The sequence below is a fragment of the Asterias rubens genome, chromosome 15, assembly GCF_902459465.1.
Source record: "Asterias rubens chromosome 15, eAstRub1.3, whole genome shotgun sequence".
Taxonomy (NCBI): Eukaryota; Metazoa; Echinodermata; class Asteroidea; order Forcipulatida; family Asteriidae; genus Asterias; species Asterias rubens.
This window is the reverse complement of record NC_047076.1, coordinates 6023615-6044758: the sequence shown is the minus strand read 5'-3', so window position 1 is coordinate 6044758 and position 21144 is coordinate 6023615. Positions and strand designations below refer to the sequence as shown.

The 21144-nt window shown below is 39.7% G+C and overlaps 1 protein-coding gene across 1 annotated transcript in view; it reads right to left on the bottom strand.

Annotated features, from left to right (window-relative positions):
- The window catches only part of LOC117299788 (polypeptide N-acetylgalactosaminyltransferase 13-like), a 45404-nt gene extending 25656 nt beyond the window's left edge, over positions 1-19748 (bottom strand). Inside the window, exons 1-3 of the mRNA XM_033783305.1 lie at positions 19668-19748; positions 17249-17681; positions 1912-2083 (exon numbers count right to left, since the gene is read on the bottom strand). Of these exons, the coding sequence (XP_033639196.1) occupies positions 1912-2083; positions 17249-17459 (383 nt within the window). The 5' untranslated portion in view covers positions 17460-17681; positions 19668-19748. The remainder of the gene's footprint in view (positions 1-1911; positions 2084-17248; positions 17682-19667) is intronic.
- Positions 19749-21144: the final 1396 nt, after the last annotated feature.

Below are 21144 nucleotides of genomic sequence, written 5' to 3'. Positions count from 1 at the left end.
CTCCTGACGATGACTAGAGCAAGCTAGTCGAAACGTTGAGACCAATTTCAGAACTGACTCCGCGGTAGTACAGTTAATTACAATCCTATAAGCTAAAGTAGTAGTCCAGTCTTATTTCTATACCATCCGCCCTGGTAATAGTTAAAAAACAGGACAGTTCTTTTCAGAACTGAGAAGTCTCCCGACCCTCCGATTATCTACTCCACGGCAGTAGAATAAAGCAAGACAGTTCCCTAAGAACAACTCTACCTGGCAAGTAGATACACACATGGTGTTACCGCAAACCAAATATATACAGTGGTCCCCAGGCCAAATGTATGTTATAACTTTTGCAGACCAGTCAAAATTCTGTCCAAGTGGTCCTGTTTGCTAGTTCAAGGCTTCCACAAGATAAGTTTTATAGACCATGTGAACCTTGTTTATAATAAGTGTGACCTTGTACATTCTTTCATTCAGTATTCTGGCAGGCAAGATACTACACTGGTCATATGGGGAAGTTGTCATAATTTCCACATCAAACCAAGAGTTATGAAAGTAAAAGCTGGACAAGTTTTGAGATGTTCCCCCTTTCATCATATCAAAAGTTGATAAGAATTAGACAGTGCAATCTCCATAAAATATAAGATTTTATGTTTTCTTCCATTGAGCTGTATACAAATCGTGCCTGCAGGAAGTCCAGACTATGTGGCTCTTTTGTAAACATGTGATGTCACAGGTCACATCGTCTATAGGCAGTATACTTTATGTATTTTTGTCAAAGACCAGTATCCCCTCTTGGTGTCTCCAAACATGCATGGCTATTACAAACAATAACATGTGGTCACTGACGTTGCAAGAAAGGTTTCATGCTGCCTGAAACCTTGCTCAAATTCAATAGTTTTGGTTGAAAATAATCTATTTCTCTAAAACTACATTATATCTAACATTGTTTTAAGTATCATGTCAATAGCTCTCCATTGTTCTTTACCACGTAAGCTTTTGTCATAATCAAACTCAGGTACCAGAAAAATAACACTGTTGAAAGAAAACTGTAACGGATGTTGAGCAGTGAAAAAGCTTGCCGACTATTGAAATGACAACCTAGTAACTGCATGGTCTCGCTGGATAGCCACTGAAATGAATATCAGCAAATCCTGTAGTATGACAGTAGTCACTACTTAATCTTCTGTCGATGTCACAAAACAGTGGGAGGAAACTCAACTATTGGAACCATGCCACAATCAACCACTCCTAACCATGGATGGAATGCTAATACTGGACTGCATTGAATAACACAGGATGGTATCAAAATGATAAACATCCTTTCCAGGCCATGACAAAATAAAACTGTGGTTAAGGGGCCCTAATCGACAGAAAGGAGATCCTATGGTTGTTGTTGTTTTTCTACCCTAACTAGATTATTGTTGTTTGTATGCTTCTTTTTGGTTTTTTATGAGGGATTTTGCCTGCTGTTGCCATTGGGTTTTTGTTGTCGTAATTAACAATTTTGGGATTGTGTTTTGGTTTGTGGGTTGGGTATTTGTTTGTTTGATTGTTTGTGGGGTTTTGGGTTTGTTTTTTTTGGGGGGGGGGCTGGATATTGAGTTGGGAATTTTGTGTTTTTTGCATTTGTATTTCTTTGTCTTTATGCCATTGTTGTTCGTTCCATCTTCTTTTACAAACACAGTCTTGCTTATTTTTTTCAATTGTTTAAAATTCCTAGATCAAAATAATTGACACATTTTTTGAAACAATCTAGTCTGTTATTATAAAAAGATTGCAGCATTTTTGCAGAACAGGTATTTCTCTGTTTGCTGTTTATTTTAGAACTGAAAAGGGTATAACTGTTTAAGCCCCAGAGATTTCGCGTGAGTTTTCCCCGTTTGCGAGTTACTAACTTGTACCTAAAAATTCTGAATAAAAAACACTCACCCTCTTGGTCGTACATCCGGTAGCGACCTGTTGAGAGATATTCTATCACTTGCCATGAGGTTAAACTCGTTTATTTTGAAGAGTCTATCGGACTCCGCTTTGTTTTCTGGCTCAATATGAACCGGCTTTCCCATCTCTCCTGGGCCTCCCGAGTTGAACTGCCGAGGTACATCTGTGGATAATGGAAGAAAAAAAAATTCAAATTTATTAAAGTTCCCTGGAACTCTGGAATCATAGAATACTTCAGGCCTCGAAATCAAAAATGGCACACCAACAGCAATTGCCGTGGTGCCCTGTGGTTGACATTAACTTTATAGAGTGGCCCTCAGGAGAGGAAAATCTTGGCCGAGCAGTCAGGCCCACTGGACTCAAGCTCTGATCAGCAGAGTGTGTGTTTGAGTCCCGGTCTTGACACTAAAGGCACACCAACAGCAATTGCCGTGGTGCCCTGTGGTTGACATTAACTTTATAGAGTGGCCCTTAGGAGAGGAAAATCTTGGCCGAGCAGTCAGGCCCACTGGACTCAAGCTCTGATCAGCAGAGTGTGTGTTTGAGTCCCGGTCTTGACACCAAAGGCACACCAACAGCAATTGCCGTGGTGCCCTGTGGTTGACATTAACTTTAAAGAGTGGCCCTTAGGAGAGGAAAATCTTGGCCGAGCAGTCAGGCCCACTGGACTCAAGCTCTGATCAGCAGAGTGTGTTTGAGTCCCGGTCTTGACACTAAAGGCACACCAACAGCAATTGCCGTGGTGCCCTGTGGTTGACATTAACTTTATAGAGTGGCCCTTAGGAGAGGAAAATCTTGGCCGAGCAGTCAGGCCCACTGGACTCAAGCTCTGATCAGCAGAGTGTGTGTTTGAGTCCCGGTCTTGACACTAAAGGCCCGGTCAAACAAACCACGATAACGAGAACGAGAACGATAAAAATGCACACCCTCGATTGGTTGAATTGCTCCACGCAGAATACGCCCACGCTCATTCAACCAATCAAGGACGTGTATTTTGATCGTTCTCGTTTTTGTTTCTCGTTATCGGCGCCTGTGTGACCGGGCCTTTACCTTATGTTATTGCTTCGTCCTTCTTGCTAAGAGAAGGGTTTTGCCTCTGTATTTCTTGCAGTGGCTTCATTAAGGTAGTTTTTTAACTCTAATGGTTTTTCTTACTTGGCAAGTGATATTGCCCCGAATCCTTCTCTCAACCTTCCTGTTAACAAATCTTTGAAAATTTGGAATCAATTGGTCATCAAAGTTGCAAGAAAATAATGAAAGAAAAAAAACCCTTGCTACACATATTTGCGTGCTTTCAGATGCCTAATAAAAGGCAAACAGGTCTGAAGTCTGTTCATATTTTTGAGTGAGAAATTACCCCCTTTTACAAAAACTATGTTACTTCAGAGAAAACTGATTCTCACAATGTTTCATACTCCAGCTCTCCATTGATCTTCCTACGCTTTGATGGATAAATAGACCCAAGGTCAATGGACCCTTCCCATGAAATATGCTAATTACATTCACGCATGCGTACAGACCCTGTTGGTTGGCAAACACCATACAGTTGTGCACTAAGCAGACCCGCAATCGCGTCTGCGTCACGCACCCATTAGCCGTGTACAAAACAGCGCGATGTTCCCTCATTTTGCCAACCAAAACGTTAGTGCGCACGCGCTATGTGCAATTTACATATTTCATGGGAAGGGTCTATTCCCATGAAAATGCCATTGGTAAGCACACCATGCACTCTGTACTTCTTATCAGTGATAAAAAGCCATAAAATACTAGGTACATGTACAATGTACCCCTTCAGTACCAAACTCATGCATAATGGCCTACTTCCTTATGTACATGTACATGAAAATCCCACCAAAACTGACTGGCTTCTCTTTCCTTTTATGCTTACAGCCATTATACACTTTTTCGGTACAGAAACTAAAAAAAAATTCACAGATTTACAAATAATTTACAGGGTTTACAAATGGTAATGGTGAAAGACTTCTCTTTTGAAGTATTAGTCCATGAAATGCTTTACTTTTTGAGAAAACATTAAAATAATATAAATTCTCGATAGCGAGAAATACAGATTTATTTTAAACACATGTCATGACACAGCGAAGTGCCCAGAAACAAGAGTGGGTTTTCCCGTTATTTTCTCCCGACTCCGATGACCGATTGAGCCTAAATTTTCACAGGTTTGTTATTTTATATATAAGTTGTGATACACGAAGTGTGGGACTTGGAAAATACTGTTTACCGAAAGTGTAGCTTTAAAGGTAGTGGACACTATTGGTAATTACTCGAAATGATTATTAGCATAAAACCTTACTTGGTAACGAGTAATGGGGAGAGGTTAATAGTATAAAACATTGTGAGAAACGGCTCCCTCTGAAGTGTACTAGTTTTCGAGAAAAGAAGTGATTTTCCACGGATTTGATTTTGAGACCTCAGATTTAGAATTTGAGGTCTCGAAATCAAGCATCAGAAAGCACATAACTTCATGTGACAATTGTGTGTTTTTTCTTTCATTAGTATCTCCTAACTTCGAATGACCGATTGAGCTCAAATTTTCACAGGTTTGTTATTTTATGTATATGAATGATGAGATACACCAAGTGAGAAGACTGGTCTTTGACAATTACCAATAGTGTCCACTGTCTTCTCTTGTCTTTTTTATGCTAAACATATCCATGGGATCCCATTCCTCCTGAATCCTACCACAGTAAAGTCCCAATGTGCCCTTAATCCTTTGGTTTCCATGATGCAGCCTCAGCCATCAATGGAATTCATAATGATCTAGGTTGTTACATAGGGGAATGCCACAGGGTGTGAACATCGAGTAAGGACACTCTATAGTTTGAGGTACAATTGTTTGCTTTTATTGAATGTAAGGTGGGCTTTCCATGGACCAGTGCTCACTAGTGCTGACACAGGGCCCATAATCATTGTGCTTCAGGTTGTCCCTGATAAAGAAACCCATAGTACTTAGTGCATGTAGTGTGGGTATACAATGAAACTGGTATGAAAAGGTCACATTGTGTGTGAGGCAATGGATTATTCTACTTGTCTAAGGGGTAGTTTCAAGTATTTTTATCGTTACTATTTTATCAATAAATAAACTAATTTCTGTTAATTACAGAGGCAAATCAGTGCCCACATTATGATACATGCTTTTGTTTTGATATGAATGCATAATTAGGTAGAATTTTACTGATTTTTTTTATTTTATGATCGGAGTAGATTTCTACCCATCCCCTCCAGTCTAGTTGAAACCATTTTGATCACTTCAGCCATGCTGCATGTCTATGCAGTCATATCAGTATTCTTTCCAGAACACTCTCTGTAGAAACAGGGTGCAGAGAGTAGTTTGAACTACATGTATGTACTACATGTGTGTATTTTACCTTGCATAAAATACTGTATGTTTCAGCTGTCTCTATGGTTTTAGCGCATTGAGACGGCCTTCGTGTGTATAAAGCGATATACGAATATCAACTATTATTATTGGTATTATTCAAGTGTTGTGTGATGGAGAAATCAGAGGAAGGAAAATCTAGTGTAAAGACAAGACAGAAAAGCAAAGGAAAGGCGCCGTTGCCGAAACACAAAGATCCTGCCTTCAAGCGGCGTCAGGCTCAGGCCAAGGAACAAGAACTACGGCATGCGGTTTACGAGAGCGCCAAAGATGCCGGAGTTCGTATGGGACGTGAACATCGAGCACTCGTTTGCTCCTCGGACAGTGAGGAGGAGGAGTTTGTGAATAGAGCAGTGGGAGAGATGATGGATTATTACGCGTCGGAAGGACCAGAGTCGACGGCAGAGAACAGTGGGGATGAAAGCAGTGACAGCAGTGGGAGCTCTGACGAGGATTATGAGGTGGAGGAAGGCTGGGCTGCTGGTGAAGATGATGAATGGGGAGATGAAGAGGAGTGGCAGGATAAGAAGGATGTAGACGATGGAGATGATTTTAATTATGATGACGATTTTGATAGTGATGATAAAGCGACTGACATAGGTGAGGATGGGGAAAGCGACGATGATATCTCAGGGCCGACCCGCCAGAAGAAGATCAAACTATCCTCTCTACCATCCAGGCAAACCACGAAGCAGAAACACTTGGACCCAGAGTCTGACAACGACCCCGACCCTCCCTCAGCCAATCAACCTGACTTCCCCCCAGATGATCTTGGATGGACACGGACTCTGGAGGATGTAAAGGTGACACCTTTCCGCGCAAAGAAGCCCTCCGGTCCAAAGTTCACACGCTCAAACTCGACCCTGAAGTATTTTTTTCACTTCTTTCCACGAAGCCTCTTACTCTCCATTGTCAAGTGGACCAACTTTAAGTTGAGGGAGGCTGGCGAGAAGCCAACCACCATTCAAGAGATCCAGGCGTGGCTCGGAATGATCGTCTTGATGGGGCTATTCAAACAGACCATATACAGGAACTACTGGTCGACCAACCCAATATTGAGAAACAATCTTATCGCACACACAATGTCTAGGAACCGCTTCGACGCCTTAAATAGTCATCTCACCTGCAACGATCCAGACATAGACCCCGCCCATTTCCACGACCCCGCCCACCGGTTCCGTTACAAAATGAAACATCCAGTGTATCCTCTCGAACCCGTGTGGGAAAAAGTGCGTCGTCGTTGTCTCCGTCGCTACAACGCCAACCGAGAGCTTACCATCGACGAGACTACGATTAAATTTGCCATTCCCCCTGCGCCAGTCCTAAGCTTTACAATTTATGTTTTGGCGGAAGCTTCAACTGGTGCAGTGCTTAACTTTATCGCCTATCCGTGGGAAGTAAAGTCAACCAAAATGACCACAATAGTCACTAAGGTTGCCAATCACCATCTCGGTCGGTATCACCACATCTTCACCGACACCCTCTATACTTCAGTGGCACTGGCTCAAAACCTACTGACCAAGAACACCTACCTGACCGGCGCATTGAAGACGGACAGTAAAGAGCTGCCGACAGAGCTGTCCGACTCTGACAAGAACCCGAACAAACAACGGATGGAGAACATGACCAGGGTTCCCCGTGGGACGTTTTACAGTCGACAGAACGGCCAGATGGTAGTGACAGCCTGGAAGGACAGCGAGGTCATGCTGAGCCTATCCACCGCACATCAAGGATGGAGAGACCCGACTGTCCACAACCTCACCCGGAAGAAAAAGGATAACCACAACGGCCAAAGAGTCACCCGGGTGATTCCTGCCCCTCCTCAGGTTTGCGAGTACACAAAGTTCATGGTTCACAATGAGGACCGGAGTGATCATCTGCGTGCCTATTATACCTGCTCCAGGCAGGGTCAATACTGGTGGAAAAGGATCCTCTACTTCTTGGTAGATACTGCCAGAGTGAACGGGTTCAATGCCTACAAACAACTTCACTACAATGATACGCCATCTGATGACAATGATATCAGCGCTGCCCTCACCCACAGCCAGTTTGTGCTTTCCTTAGGCACGGCGTTGATCGATGGATACCGAGCTAAGTTCAGCAATCCCCAAAATAAATTCGCCAAGGCCGGTTCCCAGCGCAACATCCCCGGACACAGGTCGTCGACGATGCCGGGACTCTATCCAAAAAGATGCAAATGGTGTCTCAAGCACAAGGGATTGACTGCTTCTGGTCTTATCCGAACCACCAAGTATGGATGCCAGGTTTGTATGGTAAACCTCTGTCCTGGAGCATGCTTCATCAAGTTCCACACCCCCGCTACGACCACGACCAAGTCCGAGCACCTCAGCGAACACATCTCATCGAAGATGCCAGGGTACTATCCAAAAGGATGCCGATGGTGTCGTCAACACAATGGGGTGACTGCATCTGGCCGAATCCAAGTCACAAAGTATGGTTGTAAGGTGTGCATGGTAAACCTTTGCCCTGGAGCCTGCTTCACGAAGTTCCACGAAGACGCCCAGAAGCAAATAGATACCACCCCAACAGCAGAAACAAGTGCACTGTCCCCTGAGCGGCCAAATCAGAAGCAAGAGATGAAAAAGGAACAGAGGGAGAAAGATAACCTGGGAGAAGAAGTGGAGGGAAGAGAAGAAGCACAAGAAGGCGGAGGAGAAGATGCAGATGGAAAAAGGAAGGAGGAAGACCCAGGAGATGAAGCAAAGGATGGAGTTAGAGTAAAGATAGAAAGAGAAGATCCAGGCACATAAGCAAAGAGTGGAGACGTAGCGGTTTCACAATGACAAGAAGACACAAAAGAAGAAGACAAGGGTGAAGATGAAATGGTTTCCGAAAACAGAAGACCCAGGTAAACAATCCGAAGGGGGGGTAGAAGAAAACAGAGAAGATGAGAGAGAAGGACAGTATGTAGAGGTCGGAAGTATAGATGGATTGCAACACGCGTCATCGACCCCCATCTTTGATGTATTTTAAACATGAAAAGTGCACGCGTGTACGCCCTCCACGTGACTTTCGTGCACTTTTCAAGTGTAAAATACATCCAAGATGGCCGTTGATGACGCGTATTGCAACCCATTTTTAGGTGGAGTAGCATAGATTCCAGAGGAAGAGGAAAGTGAGAGGAATAAACTGTTTCACTTGGCTTTACCTCATGAAATGTAATTGTACAGATTTCACATAGATTCTGTAAGGATTTGGGTACTTTTTTTAGACACAAAACATAATGTCCACAGATTTATGTACATTAAACTTACACAGTTTGAAGATAATGATTGTAGAAAGCTTCCCTTAAAATGTTACTTACTGTAGTTTTTGAGAAATGAGTAAAACAATGTCACAAATATATAATTTGTTGTCTCAGTTTTAGCATGTAAAAACGTATTAACCAGTTATGGTATGTTATAGTATAATATAATAACTGGTTAATACGCTTTTACATGCTAAAATAATTGTTGCCTCACTGAGGCGAAAATTTTTGTGCGACTTGTTTTACTCATTTCCCCAAAACTACAGCACCCCAGCAGAAAGTATTAGAAGGGAAGCTTTCTACCATCCTTGTCTTCAAACCGTGTATTTAAAGTTAATGTTAATCTGTGCTGTAGACATTTTGAAAAAGTACCCAATTCCAAGAAACAATGTGTGGGACCACACATGTCTAAAATGTTTGAATCATGTGAGACTTGCACAGTCTATCATATAATACTGTTTGCCTGATCATCTTTTAGAACGATACCTGATAAATAGGATGTTGATTTCATGATGTGTTTCTGCATATTAGACATTCAAATTCTTTCCAGGACATAAGTCTGTCCTTTGTTACATACGTAACACATTTCAAATGACCTTGTAATTCCTAGAGGTCACCGCGTTTTTTTAAATATTTTTTTTTAACTTAGAACAATTATAAACAGATTTAACATGAAAAGAAAAGACTGTAACAAACGAGAAACTAATGTCTCGCTCTCACATGCCTATCTTACAAAGTTATCCCTTTGGTCCATTAGGTCGAGTAAAAAAAAGAAACATGTTTAGCGTCCGTGTTTCTAAAAAAAACGAAGGAGGAGGGGCTTTTTATTTTGTATTTCAAGATGGCCGCCATTCTTGTTAAAATATCAAATATCCATTGTTTTTTTCTCTAACTCAAAATGGAACATTTTGGAAAAGACATTCAGATTGTTTTAGCTGATTTGCAAAAATAAGCATTTTTTCATTAAAAAAAAAAATGTGCATAAAAAAAAGAAAAAGAAAAAAAAAGAATTAAAAAAAAGGAGTCGGCCTCTGAAAAGGAAGCGGGTGGGGACGCTAAACATGTTTCTTTTTTTACTTGGCCTAAGTGTCGAATTGACCACTTGCATTGTTGCGACTTCATTTATTTTCGTGCGGTAAGCACCGGAAGGTTAGCATGCCTTTTCGTGTGCTTATCTGGTTAGCGCCGCTATGTAATGGAAATCACAGTAAGCACAAAATTGGCCGCTAAGCAGTGCTACGAAATTGGGCCCTGTGTGGCTGGCAATGCTGTACTTGTTTTTCAATAATAAACCAGTGTTAATACTTACAAAATTTAACCATTGTTTTAAGAGCCCTACCATGTACTTGTTTTTTAATAATACCAGAATAGTAATTAATAATTAATCACATTGTCGTCAGAGCCCTGTTAACATTGTATACATTTGTTTTTAATAATGAACCATCAGGCCAAATTAAAAAAAATACCAGTTGATCGTCCAGATTTTCCCCCAAAGAGGAGGGCCTTTTTTGTTTTTTTAATTTTTTTCCAAGATGGCCGCTAAGTATTTCAAATCAAACAGGCCACTAACTCTTCAGTTTGAACCCACCCAGACTTATTTGATATTTATTTGTTGCATGAGGACTTGGTGAACAGGAACGGATTAGTACACTCAAAAGAATCCCTGGGTAGGCATTCAATAATTTTGTATTATGAAACAGAAGGTTACACGTGTTCGAGAGCATCACACTACATTCAGGAAAAGCCCCATATATGTAGGCCAGTCCTTTTGAAAGGATGGGTGGTTTTTTTTTATTTATTAAAAAATGTAAAAAAAATCGAGAGAATTTTTTTTTTTTTTTAAATAAAATAAAGGATGCGGCCACAAGAAAGATGCGGGCGGGGACGATCAACTGGTATTTTTTTTATTTGGCCCAGTAACAATAATTACAGCATAATTGTAATCATTGTTGTCAGAGAACTATAGACCTTTTAATTGCCACATCACAGCCTAAGGTTTCTGCCGACCCAGGTTGGCAAACTACGTGTATGGAGGAGCCATTAATGCAAGGCAAAAACAGATAGCTACGGTCGAACCAATGTTATTATATTAAAGACAGTGGACACTATTGGTAATTGTCAAAGACCGGTCTTCTCACTTGGTGTATCTCAACATGTATGCGGGTCATTCCGTGTCAAATCAACCAGTGGTCCCCAGGTGACCCTCTCAGATTTTGATGAAACTTCATCAGAATGATTGGATGTTGCAAAAATGAACACATACAAAAAAGCTAAGTCATATTCCATGTCGTTTTCGAGATATGACCGTTTGAAATTTGGCCGAGGCGGCCATTTTGTGCTCGCGCGAGACGCGAAAAGTGATTTTTTTTGATAATTTCCGACTTTGAAAGCTCATAATTTAATTATTGTACCAGGTAGAGAGCTCAAATTTGGTATTCCATCTTACTTCTTGCCAAATTTCATGAATCTGCACTCAATTTAGATGTATCTCCTTTAATTTTCTAGTTATGGTCACCTAAAACAGGCACTTTAATCAGCCAAAAATGTTTTTTGTGATTTTTGGGGTCACCCTGTGCCCACATGAGGGGTCAAATAAATCCTATATTCCCTAGGTATTATCTATGGGTGCATGTTTATACCCATAAGCAATTATAAGCTCACCAATGCAATAATTTAGAAATAGCATGGGCCCAAAGTTGGATGCATGTTTTTAACTGCAATAAATAATTTAAGGCAGGTACCACGAAGTGCTGCAAAATTCTCCCATAACACACAAAATATTGGAACCATACCCCAGTATGGAACCATACCCCAGTGTACCGTGTGTAGTTTCACTTGAAACATGGATCAAACAACACAATACAAATTAAATCTGCCAGTACTTAACACTAACTATCTGTCATATTCTTCTCTGGTTTTAACCCAACCCCAGTCCCCTTTGTTTCCTCCATGCTATGTTTATGCTGGTTAAACTTTCCAATCACATGGTCACTTCATTTGCATATTAAACGCTGGTATTACTTTCCATACACTACTTTTTTAGAACAATACTTCTCTAATGTGTATCACATGCAAACACTCATTTCTCAAACAAAATATGTACTTGTGTATCACGCAGACACCACAGATGCCAATGCGTTGATGTTACTTTTTGCTAGCCAGAAAAAATAAGTTACACAAGCTTCAAACATATATTACCATGTATTGTATGTGTACATGAATGTACATGTACATGTACACTGTATGATATTACATTAAAATGTGCCAAAAACATATAACATTCAAATTGCCACCACACCATGAAGGAGTTGAGTGCCAAAGCTGAAAATTGGTGTATAAGTAGATATAATATATATGTTTAACTGGTATCAATTTCAAAAAACATTTCAATTGATCGCGGGGTCAACCGGGGTCAAGACGGGCGGGGTCTTTTTGACCTTTTTCTGGCTGGAACCAACTTTGGGCCCATGCTATTTCTAAATTATTGCATTGGTGAGCTTATAATTGCTTATGGGTATAAACATGCACCCATAGATAATACCTAGGGAATATAGGATTTATTTGACCCCTCATGTGGGCACAGGGTGACCCCAAAAATCACAAAAAACATTTTTGGCTGATTAAAGTGCCTGTTTTAGGTGACCATAACTAGAAAATTAAAGGAGATACATCTAAATTGAGTGCAGATTCATGAAATTTGGCAAGAAGTAAGATGGAATACCAAATTTGAGCTCTCTACCTGGTACAATAATTAAATTATGAGCTTTCAAAGTCGGAAATTATCAAAAAAAATCACTTTTCGCGTCCCGCGCGAGCACAAAATGGCCGCCTCGACCAAATTTCAATGGGTCATATCTCGAAAACGACATGGAGTATGACTTAGCTTTTTTGTATGTGTTCATTTGACCCACACTCAATCATTCTGATGAAGTTTCATCAAAATCTGAGGGGGTCACCTGGGAACTTTTCTGAAAACTGGTTGATTTGACACGGAATGACCCATGCACAAAATAACAAACCTGTGAAAATTTGAGCTCGATTGGTCATCATAGTTGAGAGATAACTATGAAAGAAACAAACACCCTTGTCACACGAAGTTGTGTGCTTTCGGATGCTTGATTTCGAGACCTCAAATTCTAAACATTCTTTCTCGAAAACAACGTCACTTCAGAAGGAGCCATTTCTCACAATGTTTTATATTATCAACCTCTCCCCATTACTCGTTATCAAGTAAGGTTTTATGCTGATTATCATTTTGAGTAATTACCAAAGTGTCCACTGCCTTTAAAAATGGTGTTGAATTTGTTGGAAAAAACAACCAATTGTGGGCAAGGGATGTATTATTCATTTGTTTATATCCAGCGCCTTGAGGCGCAGCCGTTCTCTAACTGTTTATGCATAATACAATTCTATTTAGTATTAATATCAGTCTGATTAATACTGTTTTTAAATTGAAAGGTTGCAGAAAAAATAATAACATCCATGCCAACCAGCACTTTTTATAAATCAATAATAGATGGATTTACTTGCATTTTTTGGGACGGAGTCATCCCCTATTGTATTGTACAATGCCACGTGTTGACTTGTGACCACGTGTCACGAACTATAGTTTTTGTTCAGAAATAAATTGAGCTGAGATTTATCTTTTATTGAGACCATCTGGTGTGAACTTAGTTTATTTCGTCAGACGTGATACTTCACAGAGGCAACTAAAAAACGATTGCCTCCATGCCCCTTGATCAATGCCTTGGTGCCCTTGAAATACTCAAGTAGAAATTTTCAACTTACTCATAGAGTGCCCGTTACTAAAGAGAAAATGCCTTGGTGCCCTTGCCCTTTCAAAAACGAAGCATACAGGCCTGTTTTGTGAATTCTCGTTCGCTTTTATGAGAAGAGGACTGTTCCTTCTTCATCAGACACCACCCCACTTTCCCACCTTCAGGAGGCGGGGGCGTACATTTAAAATGTTTCAATACTAAAAACAAACCTCATATCATGGGCTCAAGCAGCACACCTAAAGAGCCATTCGTTTTGCCGTCACAGGAGAATCTAAAATGATTTCAGGTTCTTAGAGCTTTTAACTTTTTCTTATTGAAGGAGATCTAGGGATTTACATTGTATTTAATAAGAGAATAAAAGAGGAGGATGAGGTCTTAACAAATCATTTGGAAATGACAGGGTCTTGTAAAAGAACCTCATCTTCAGATAAAAATTCACAAAAAGCATTTTTTATACAGAACCAATTAGGATGCCCCATATTGCACAGTAGTACTTTACTGTTTTACTCCAGATTTTTAACTACGTAACTGTTCATGTAATTCTGCTGCTGACAGCGAATTGAATAGATTTTTAATAAACCATTGAATGAAATGAAATGAATGAAAAAACTAATGATAAACACCAAGTAATGTACATGTAAAACAACTTGTTGTATTCTGAGGACCTCGTTTCAACTCGGTGTGCTTTCAAAACTTTCAAAATGTGGGTCCAGACTGTCCCACACTTTTGAAGAAAAAAAACTACAGTATAGGGAGAAACCTGACTTACAAATTAGTGAATAGGCTACTGAAGGAGAATGAAGGCCTGGTATCTCATCTCTGAAAGGGCAAGGCAATATTTATTCTGAAAAGGGCACTTCCATTAGAAAATCTTAAAGGTAGTGGACACTATTGGTAATTACTCAAAATAATGTTAGCATAAAACCTTACTTGGTAACGAGTAATGGGGAGAGGTTGATGGTACAAAACATTGTGAGAAACGGCTCCCTCTGAAGTGATTTAGCTTTCAAGAAAGAAGTATTTTCCATGAATTTGATTTTGAGACCTCAGAATTAGATTTTGATGTCTCGAAATCAAGCATCTGAAAGCACACAACTTCGTGTGACAAGGGTGTTTTTTCTTTCATTATCTCGTAATTTCGACGACCAATTGAGTTCAAATTTTCACAGGTTTGTTATTTTATGCATATGTTGAGATACACCAAGTGAGAAGACTGGTCTTTGACAATTATTAATAGTGTCCTGTGTCTTTAAAGTCAATGGGAAACTTTTGAAGGGGCACAAAGGCCAAAACCATGGGCAACAGAGGCCATTGCCTGTGTGTAATTCCACACCAGCAATGTTCACTCTCTGATGGTGTACACACTGTGTATATTGTAAAATGCATGCAGTGATCTTACTAATGTCATAGGTCATGCATATATAACTATTCAATCAATCCACTCTATTTCTAGATTCCAGGAAATGGCGAGACAAGGGCTTTAGACTTTATTCCTGCAAACAAATATATCATATTGACACCGTCCTTGTCATGTCCCCAGACTACTTCAAGAGTTTATGACATGGCATAGTCAGGAAATTGCCCTTAACTATTTCACTGACTATTTCAGTCTACCTTTTTGGTCCAATGACAGTCGGTAGTGCTGTAGCCATGGTGGGCAGTGCTGGGCTCACTATTTTTGCCCAGCACTCTGAGCAAAACACAATACTGCCCAGCAAAGATTTCCGCTAGAAAGAGTCATAATATTGTCCACTATATTGTCCATATTGACACAGCTAATGATACATTGCAAGAGTATCAAATATCACAGTCAAAAGGCCACTAACTAATTGCATGGCCCCTAAACATGAACAACTTGGAAAGCTGGCATCATTGCCTGAAGCTTGCACTTAATGGCCCCATAATTAACATTCATGAATAACTTTTTTTTTTTTTTTTACCCATACACTGATGTGTGTACATGTAAGCAACTGTATACTCGGTACTTTTCCCAAGTTCTGTGGACAAAAATCACAACGCATATTACTCAGGTGGGATTCGAACCCAAGACCTTTGCAATTCTAAAATAATGTTGTTGATCTGCTCGCTCTTGGTGGCTTCGAAGAAAAATTGGCTTTATTGCCCACCACTTAAATAGTGGTCAAGCTACATGTACAACCCTGATCGGTATTCATTACTGCTGATTAGGCCTGGGCGAATAATTTGAATATCCGGTTAATGGCGAATATGTTTTCCTATCTGTAATCGCGAATGCCTTTTTTTTCTTAACCGGATATCCACAAGAGGCGCGAATACCTATTTATAAACCGGATAGTCCTGTAATTACAACCAAGTAACCGAATATTCCTATTATCCGTGATCATCGGGCGTCAACTGATAGGAATGTTTTGTCTGAATCCTTATGAGACAGCATAAAACAGCATAAATTAAGTATTTAACTATGCTCACCTCTGTGCAGACTTGAAACAATGAAATTTCGGACGTAATTTGTTCAAAGATTATGAAAGTTTTCCTTCTCGTAGAGTCAATTACGATCAAAAGAAAAAGCAAATCGCCATCTTTAAATTAGATCCGGGTTATTTTTATGAATGAACCGAGTGACACTGTCTAAAACTAATATCAATCCACCCATAAGATCTCATCCACAAACGAACAGCGCCCTCCTTTTTTTTAATAGCGCCCTCTATTCGCCTAGCACTACTGCTGATGCACACGTGAACATGTTCCCATGAATGGACAGGCTACAAGTATGGATCAAACTGGCCTTGCCCGCATGGAACGTTAGATGAAAAGCCAGCTGTGTATTCAACTGCAAAGCACACTCACACACCCACCCTCACATAATAAGTTTATCAAATACACGTGGTCACCCTTTCGTTTGTTGGACTGTTCCGCTAGTCCTTTCAAAATGTTTGATAGCTTGTATGTTGAGCACACTCTTTAAATTTGATCCATGGGATTGTGAAGCCCCCAAAAATCTACAAGACCTTTTAATGCTTTATTTGTCAAGATACACAATGCTTTCTTTAGGAGCCATTGAGGTTCCAAGGCCACTATCTAATCAACTGGTGCCTGTGGAAGATGTGATCTGTTCACTTGTGTAGAGAGTCCAGAAACCAAACATGAACGCTAGTCTTAAAGGTAGGAGCATGGAGGTAGAAGAAGGGCGTGTCTGAAACTGACTTGCCTATTTAAAATGCACTATTAACTAAAGCCCTTTCCACTCTTATCTATTATTCCTGTGGAATACAGAGAGGGGGACTCTTTTTACCCCAGGAACACTCTGGTGCACATTAACAATGTGTCCCTATTTCACAGGGTTCTGGTATTTATGGCTCCCGTATTTATTGGTAGTATTTCAATACTCAAAGGAATTGAAAGACATTTTTTGTATTATCAGCATAATTTTAAAATGCAGTTGAGGTGTTATTATTCAAAGACTGCCGGACTTATTTGATCTTAAGTTTTGACTGGCTCTGTACTTAAACAATTGGCCTAGGGCCAGCAGTCCAGTGTTAATTTGAAGCCCTGCATCTAGGTAGTCAAACCCATTCCATTCTTAAGTATGATACTTGTTCCTTGGAAAAAAGTAAGAACATTTTATTGAGTACAAGGGATGGCCTACATGATACTCAGACATGGTTTAGGCTTTAATTATTCAGCGCCTTGAGTACTCAGCTCCTTGAGTACCTTGTTTGGTAGATCTGTGTATGTGCGCTGTATAAGTCTTTGATATTATATTATTATTATTAATTTTAGACTTTTCCATCACAACTTTCCTGATTTCATCAAGGGCAATAAACATCAGAAATCAGACTAAAGAAGCAAGAATATCATGACTGCATTCTGAACAAGATCTACCCCTCTGTCAATTGATTGACTTACCAATTTGTTTTTTCTCTTCTGGCCTTTTGTTCATCCAGTCGTTGGCCTTCTCAAAGATTCGCTGAATCGCCCCGGGTTCCTCTTTGGCCTCTTTGTTGCAGCCCGGTCCGATACACGGCGAGGTGTAATACAATAATAGTCCAAAGTCAATCAGAATCCACACTAAGGAGGTGGCAATGATGATTTTACACTGGCGTCTTTTGGGCAACATGATTGCCGAGAGTTTTTCTACTAGGTGGGTGAGGAGAGTCTGACTGCGTTGCAGTCTGCAGCGATTTCAAGAAACTTGGAAACTGCTATTTGTGATGCTGAGGCTCTGGCTGTATCAAAACTGAAAAAAATTGCTGGGTGTTTTGTTTGTACTTCAGGTAGAATGGAACTGAGGCTTCTTTCTAGAGGTAGTAGGGTCCTAGATTTTTATTTTGGTGACTTCCTGTGAGAAAAAAAGAAAAGAAAAAATGTGACAGAAGGAACTAATTAACATTTTCTCATTATTTTAGGCGTGATAATTGGCCCAAGTTTGAAAAAAATAGGACATTTTCAGGTACATGGTAGGGTCTTTTAAAATATACTTTGGGGGATATTTAATGCAAATATTGTTTATTTTTCTGGAGAAAAAAACCAAAAAAAAACAGATGTGGGTAGGGAGAATTAACTACCAAACCTGTGACTTTCAAAAATTTAAAGGAATCACACTTTCAATAAAATAGCTTAATAAATGCTTATAATAATAATGGAAACTTTTATAGTGCAGGTATCAAGCCCGGTATCCACCCCAAGCGGCGCTCATGGCGCAGCTCTACAAAAAACAACCAACAAGCAATGAAAGTAGCATCAAATAATTAGAAAATAGACTTAACAAAACGCTTCTTTATGTAGTGAGCTTTTTAACTATTCTTGAATAAGCTGAGATCTCGTAAACATTAAAAAATAATGATGAAAAAAAGAAAAAGAAAGAAAGAAAAAAAAATAATCAGGAGGTTCTACCGAACATGCCCAAAGAAAATTAAACAGATTTAGTTACATTTGTTGACAAATAATTGTACTAAATGTAGTAAACTTGCGCAAAATAAGGACGGACAGATATCAAAGTGAGGTCAGGCAGGGGAGAGAGCAATTCCTCTGTATAATCGGATTGTCAAGAGGAGAAGCGGTGCGGCCGGATTTTGACTTTAAAAAATTCATACCCTTTGGTCATTTGTTGGAGACAAGTTGACCAAAAATAGTACGATTGCACTTGCAAAGAATTTTTACATTGAATTTTTACATTGGGTGCGTTCGATAAGCTTCCCTGGGTCGACCCCCCAGTGCTCACTCGGGTGAGCCCCTTACAAGAGCTAATCGAACGATCACACTCGCCCTCTCGTGGTGACGGCATGCACCTCAGGTCACCCCAAAATGACCCACTCCACAAGCAGGGGGCTGACCCGGGTGAGCCCCGTCAAAGCTATTCGAACGTACCGGGACAGACCGGGGTCGACCCAGGGAAGCTAAACAAACACACCCATTGAGAATTCAATGACAAGGTAAAATGTTTTCATACACTATTTTATTTAATTTATTTTCCAATTACCGCAATACGATAATGTGAGACTTCCCATTCATTTGCTTACATTTCAGATCAGAGACTTTATCTCTGGACAAATTTAAGGATAACTTTCCGTGTGGCGCCACCACTTTTTCACTCATTTTTACAAAAAGGGATTTATCATTGAGGTAAATAAGATACTATATTATTTCATATCGGATGAAAAAGTGGTGGCGCCATACGGAAACTTTTCCAAATTTAATCATACAAACCATGGAGGTAGAAACAGACCTCCATCATGGTCACAAACGGTGTCATAAGGTTTATCGCGAATAGCAAAATATCAAGAGAACTGTTGAACCCACACAAAGATATAGGCGATGCGTGCGCGAGTCGGTCATGACAACATCACCGCATAGCAAACTTCCCCATCTGCTGGCTACCCACAATGCATTGCAGTTAAGAATCGCAATAAACCTTATTTGTAACTTAACTACAGAATACAAAATATTGTATTCTGTAGTTTTATCCACAAAGGGAATACAAACACTTACAAAGTAAGCCAAGGTGAGACTTCATTTTCAACAACAATTGCCGCAATAAACTGTAAACAGGAAACTTCTTAATTAGGTTGGTGAACACGTTTTATTTTGATTGAGAAACGTGCTTAAGAACCGCGGCGGGGTATTCCTTCTCAAAACCACCACCATGTCAACGCAACGCACACTTCACGCACGAAACATTTTGTGTCCCCTTCCCCTTTCGCCCTCACTGTCACCACTAACACACTTGGCATTTGTCTCCTAAAAAAATACAAACAACACCAGCAAAGTAAATCCATAACCATTAAAAACACATTAACACCGAAGAAGAAACAAAACAGAAACTCACAAGAAATTTCGGCTTCCGCCTTCGTCATCTTGGACGCGTTGGCACTATCCGTTCCTCACCTGTGCTGGTCGCCATTTTAAATAACCTCAACTTGGAAACCCGCGGGAGGTATCGGTCATTGATCTACATTGATCACGGTCCGGACCAATCGTGGTAATCGAGTAAGGTTTGGAGTGAACGGTGTAAGACGCTGATTGGTTTTATCTTTAGTAATTTAGCCTTGGTTGATTTTATTATGAATTAATTATGCAGCCGAATTATTTTACTTGCAGATTTAATCTCCGCATGTTGATACTTCTCTTTTAAAAGTGAACTTCAAAGGACCCCATGGCCATGGTTTCTTAAATTTTAATGTGAATGGACATATCATGCAAACACTTTTGTTTCTTAATAATATTCATAAATGCAATGATTTATAGCAAGCCATTTATCTAGCCTAGGTTCGAGACAATTATTGTATTCTTCTTTAAAATAAATTTCTCCTTACCAACCCCGGCCCAACAGAAACACTTTTTTTTATCTACAGGGTGAGGAGATGTTGTGTAAAGTAAACGATTTCGTTTATTGAAACTTTTTGGGGACATGCTGTCATCGATAGAGGTCGCTATAACAAAATTTGAGTTATCTTTTTTGCACGTGCAGTTCTTTTTTCGACGGCTCAGTGAGTCAGTGAAAAATATTAATCTTTGTTTTTGTCCTATGATAAACTGTATGGGCTACAATTTCTAAAGCAAGGACAATTATATGCCTAGCCTAGACGTCATTCAAATAGGGAGCCGGGTTTCATGATCGAATTTTGTCAAAAATAAATAATCGCTTATATAAACAAGTGAAGCAGACGACTGTTCATAATTTTAAAATTATATCAAATGTTGAAGAAGAAAAGAACAATATTCCTACAGTATACAATTTGTTTTCTTTCATTGGGCTGTGTGTATACATCGTACCACATGACCCTGTGACCCCTTCATCATTAATGTGGAGACCAACATAGAGCTAGAAAACTCAATTGGTGGTGGATGGAGTGCTAGCAGGTTAATCTACAGGTCGTTGGTTCAAATCCCCTCCAGTCAATTTTTCTTCAGTCAATCATTAATAATGATTAAAATGTCACAGATAACTTGATCAAGGAACTGATCTTATATAAAAGCTAGTTCTGAGCAGATTGGGAGACCACATAAACAGACAACAGAAATGTTTGTAAAATGTCTTTGTTTTATTAATTTTGATAATAAGTCACAAACAGTTTTGCTGCAATTCATGTTTCAGCAAGTGAGTATTTATAATAACATTATTGGTAAAAACAGTGAATGCCTTCTTTTTAAATATAAAAAACAATGGACATAATAAGTCTAGCATTAAAAACAAGTTTCTAAACAAATTATACACTAAAGGTTGAGAAAAATGTGTCAAATCTACACCCCCAATTCCTGAATGGAACAGTCAATCTTTGCTAGACTCCATGTTCAACCATGTT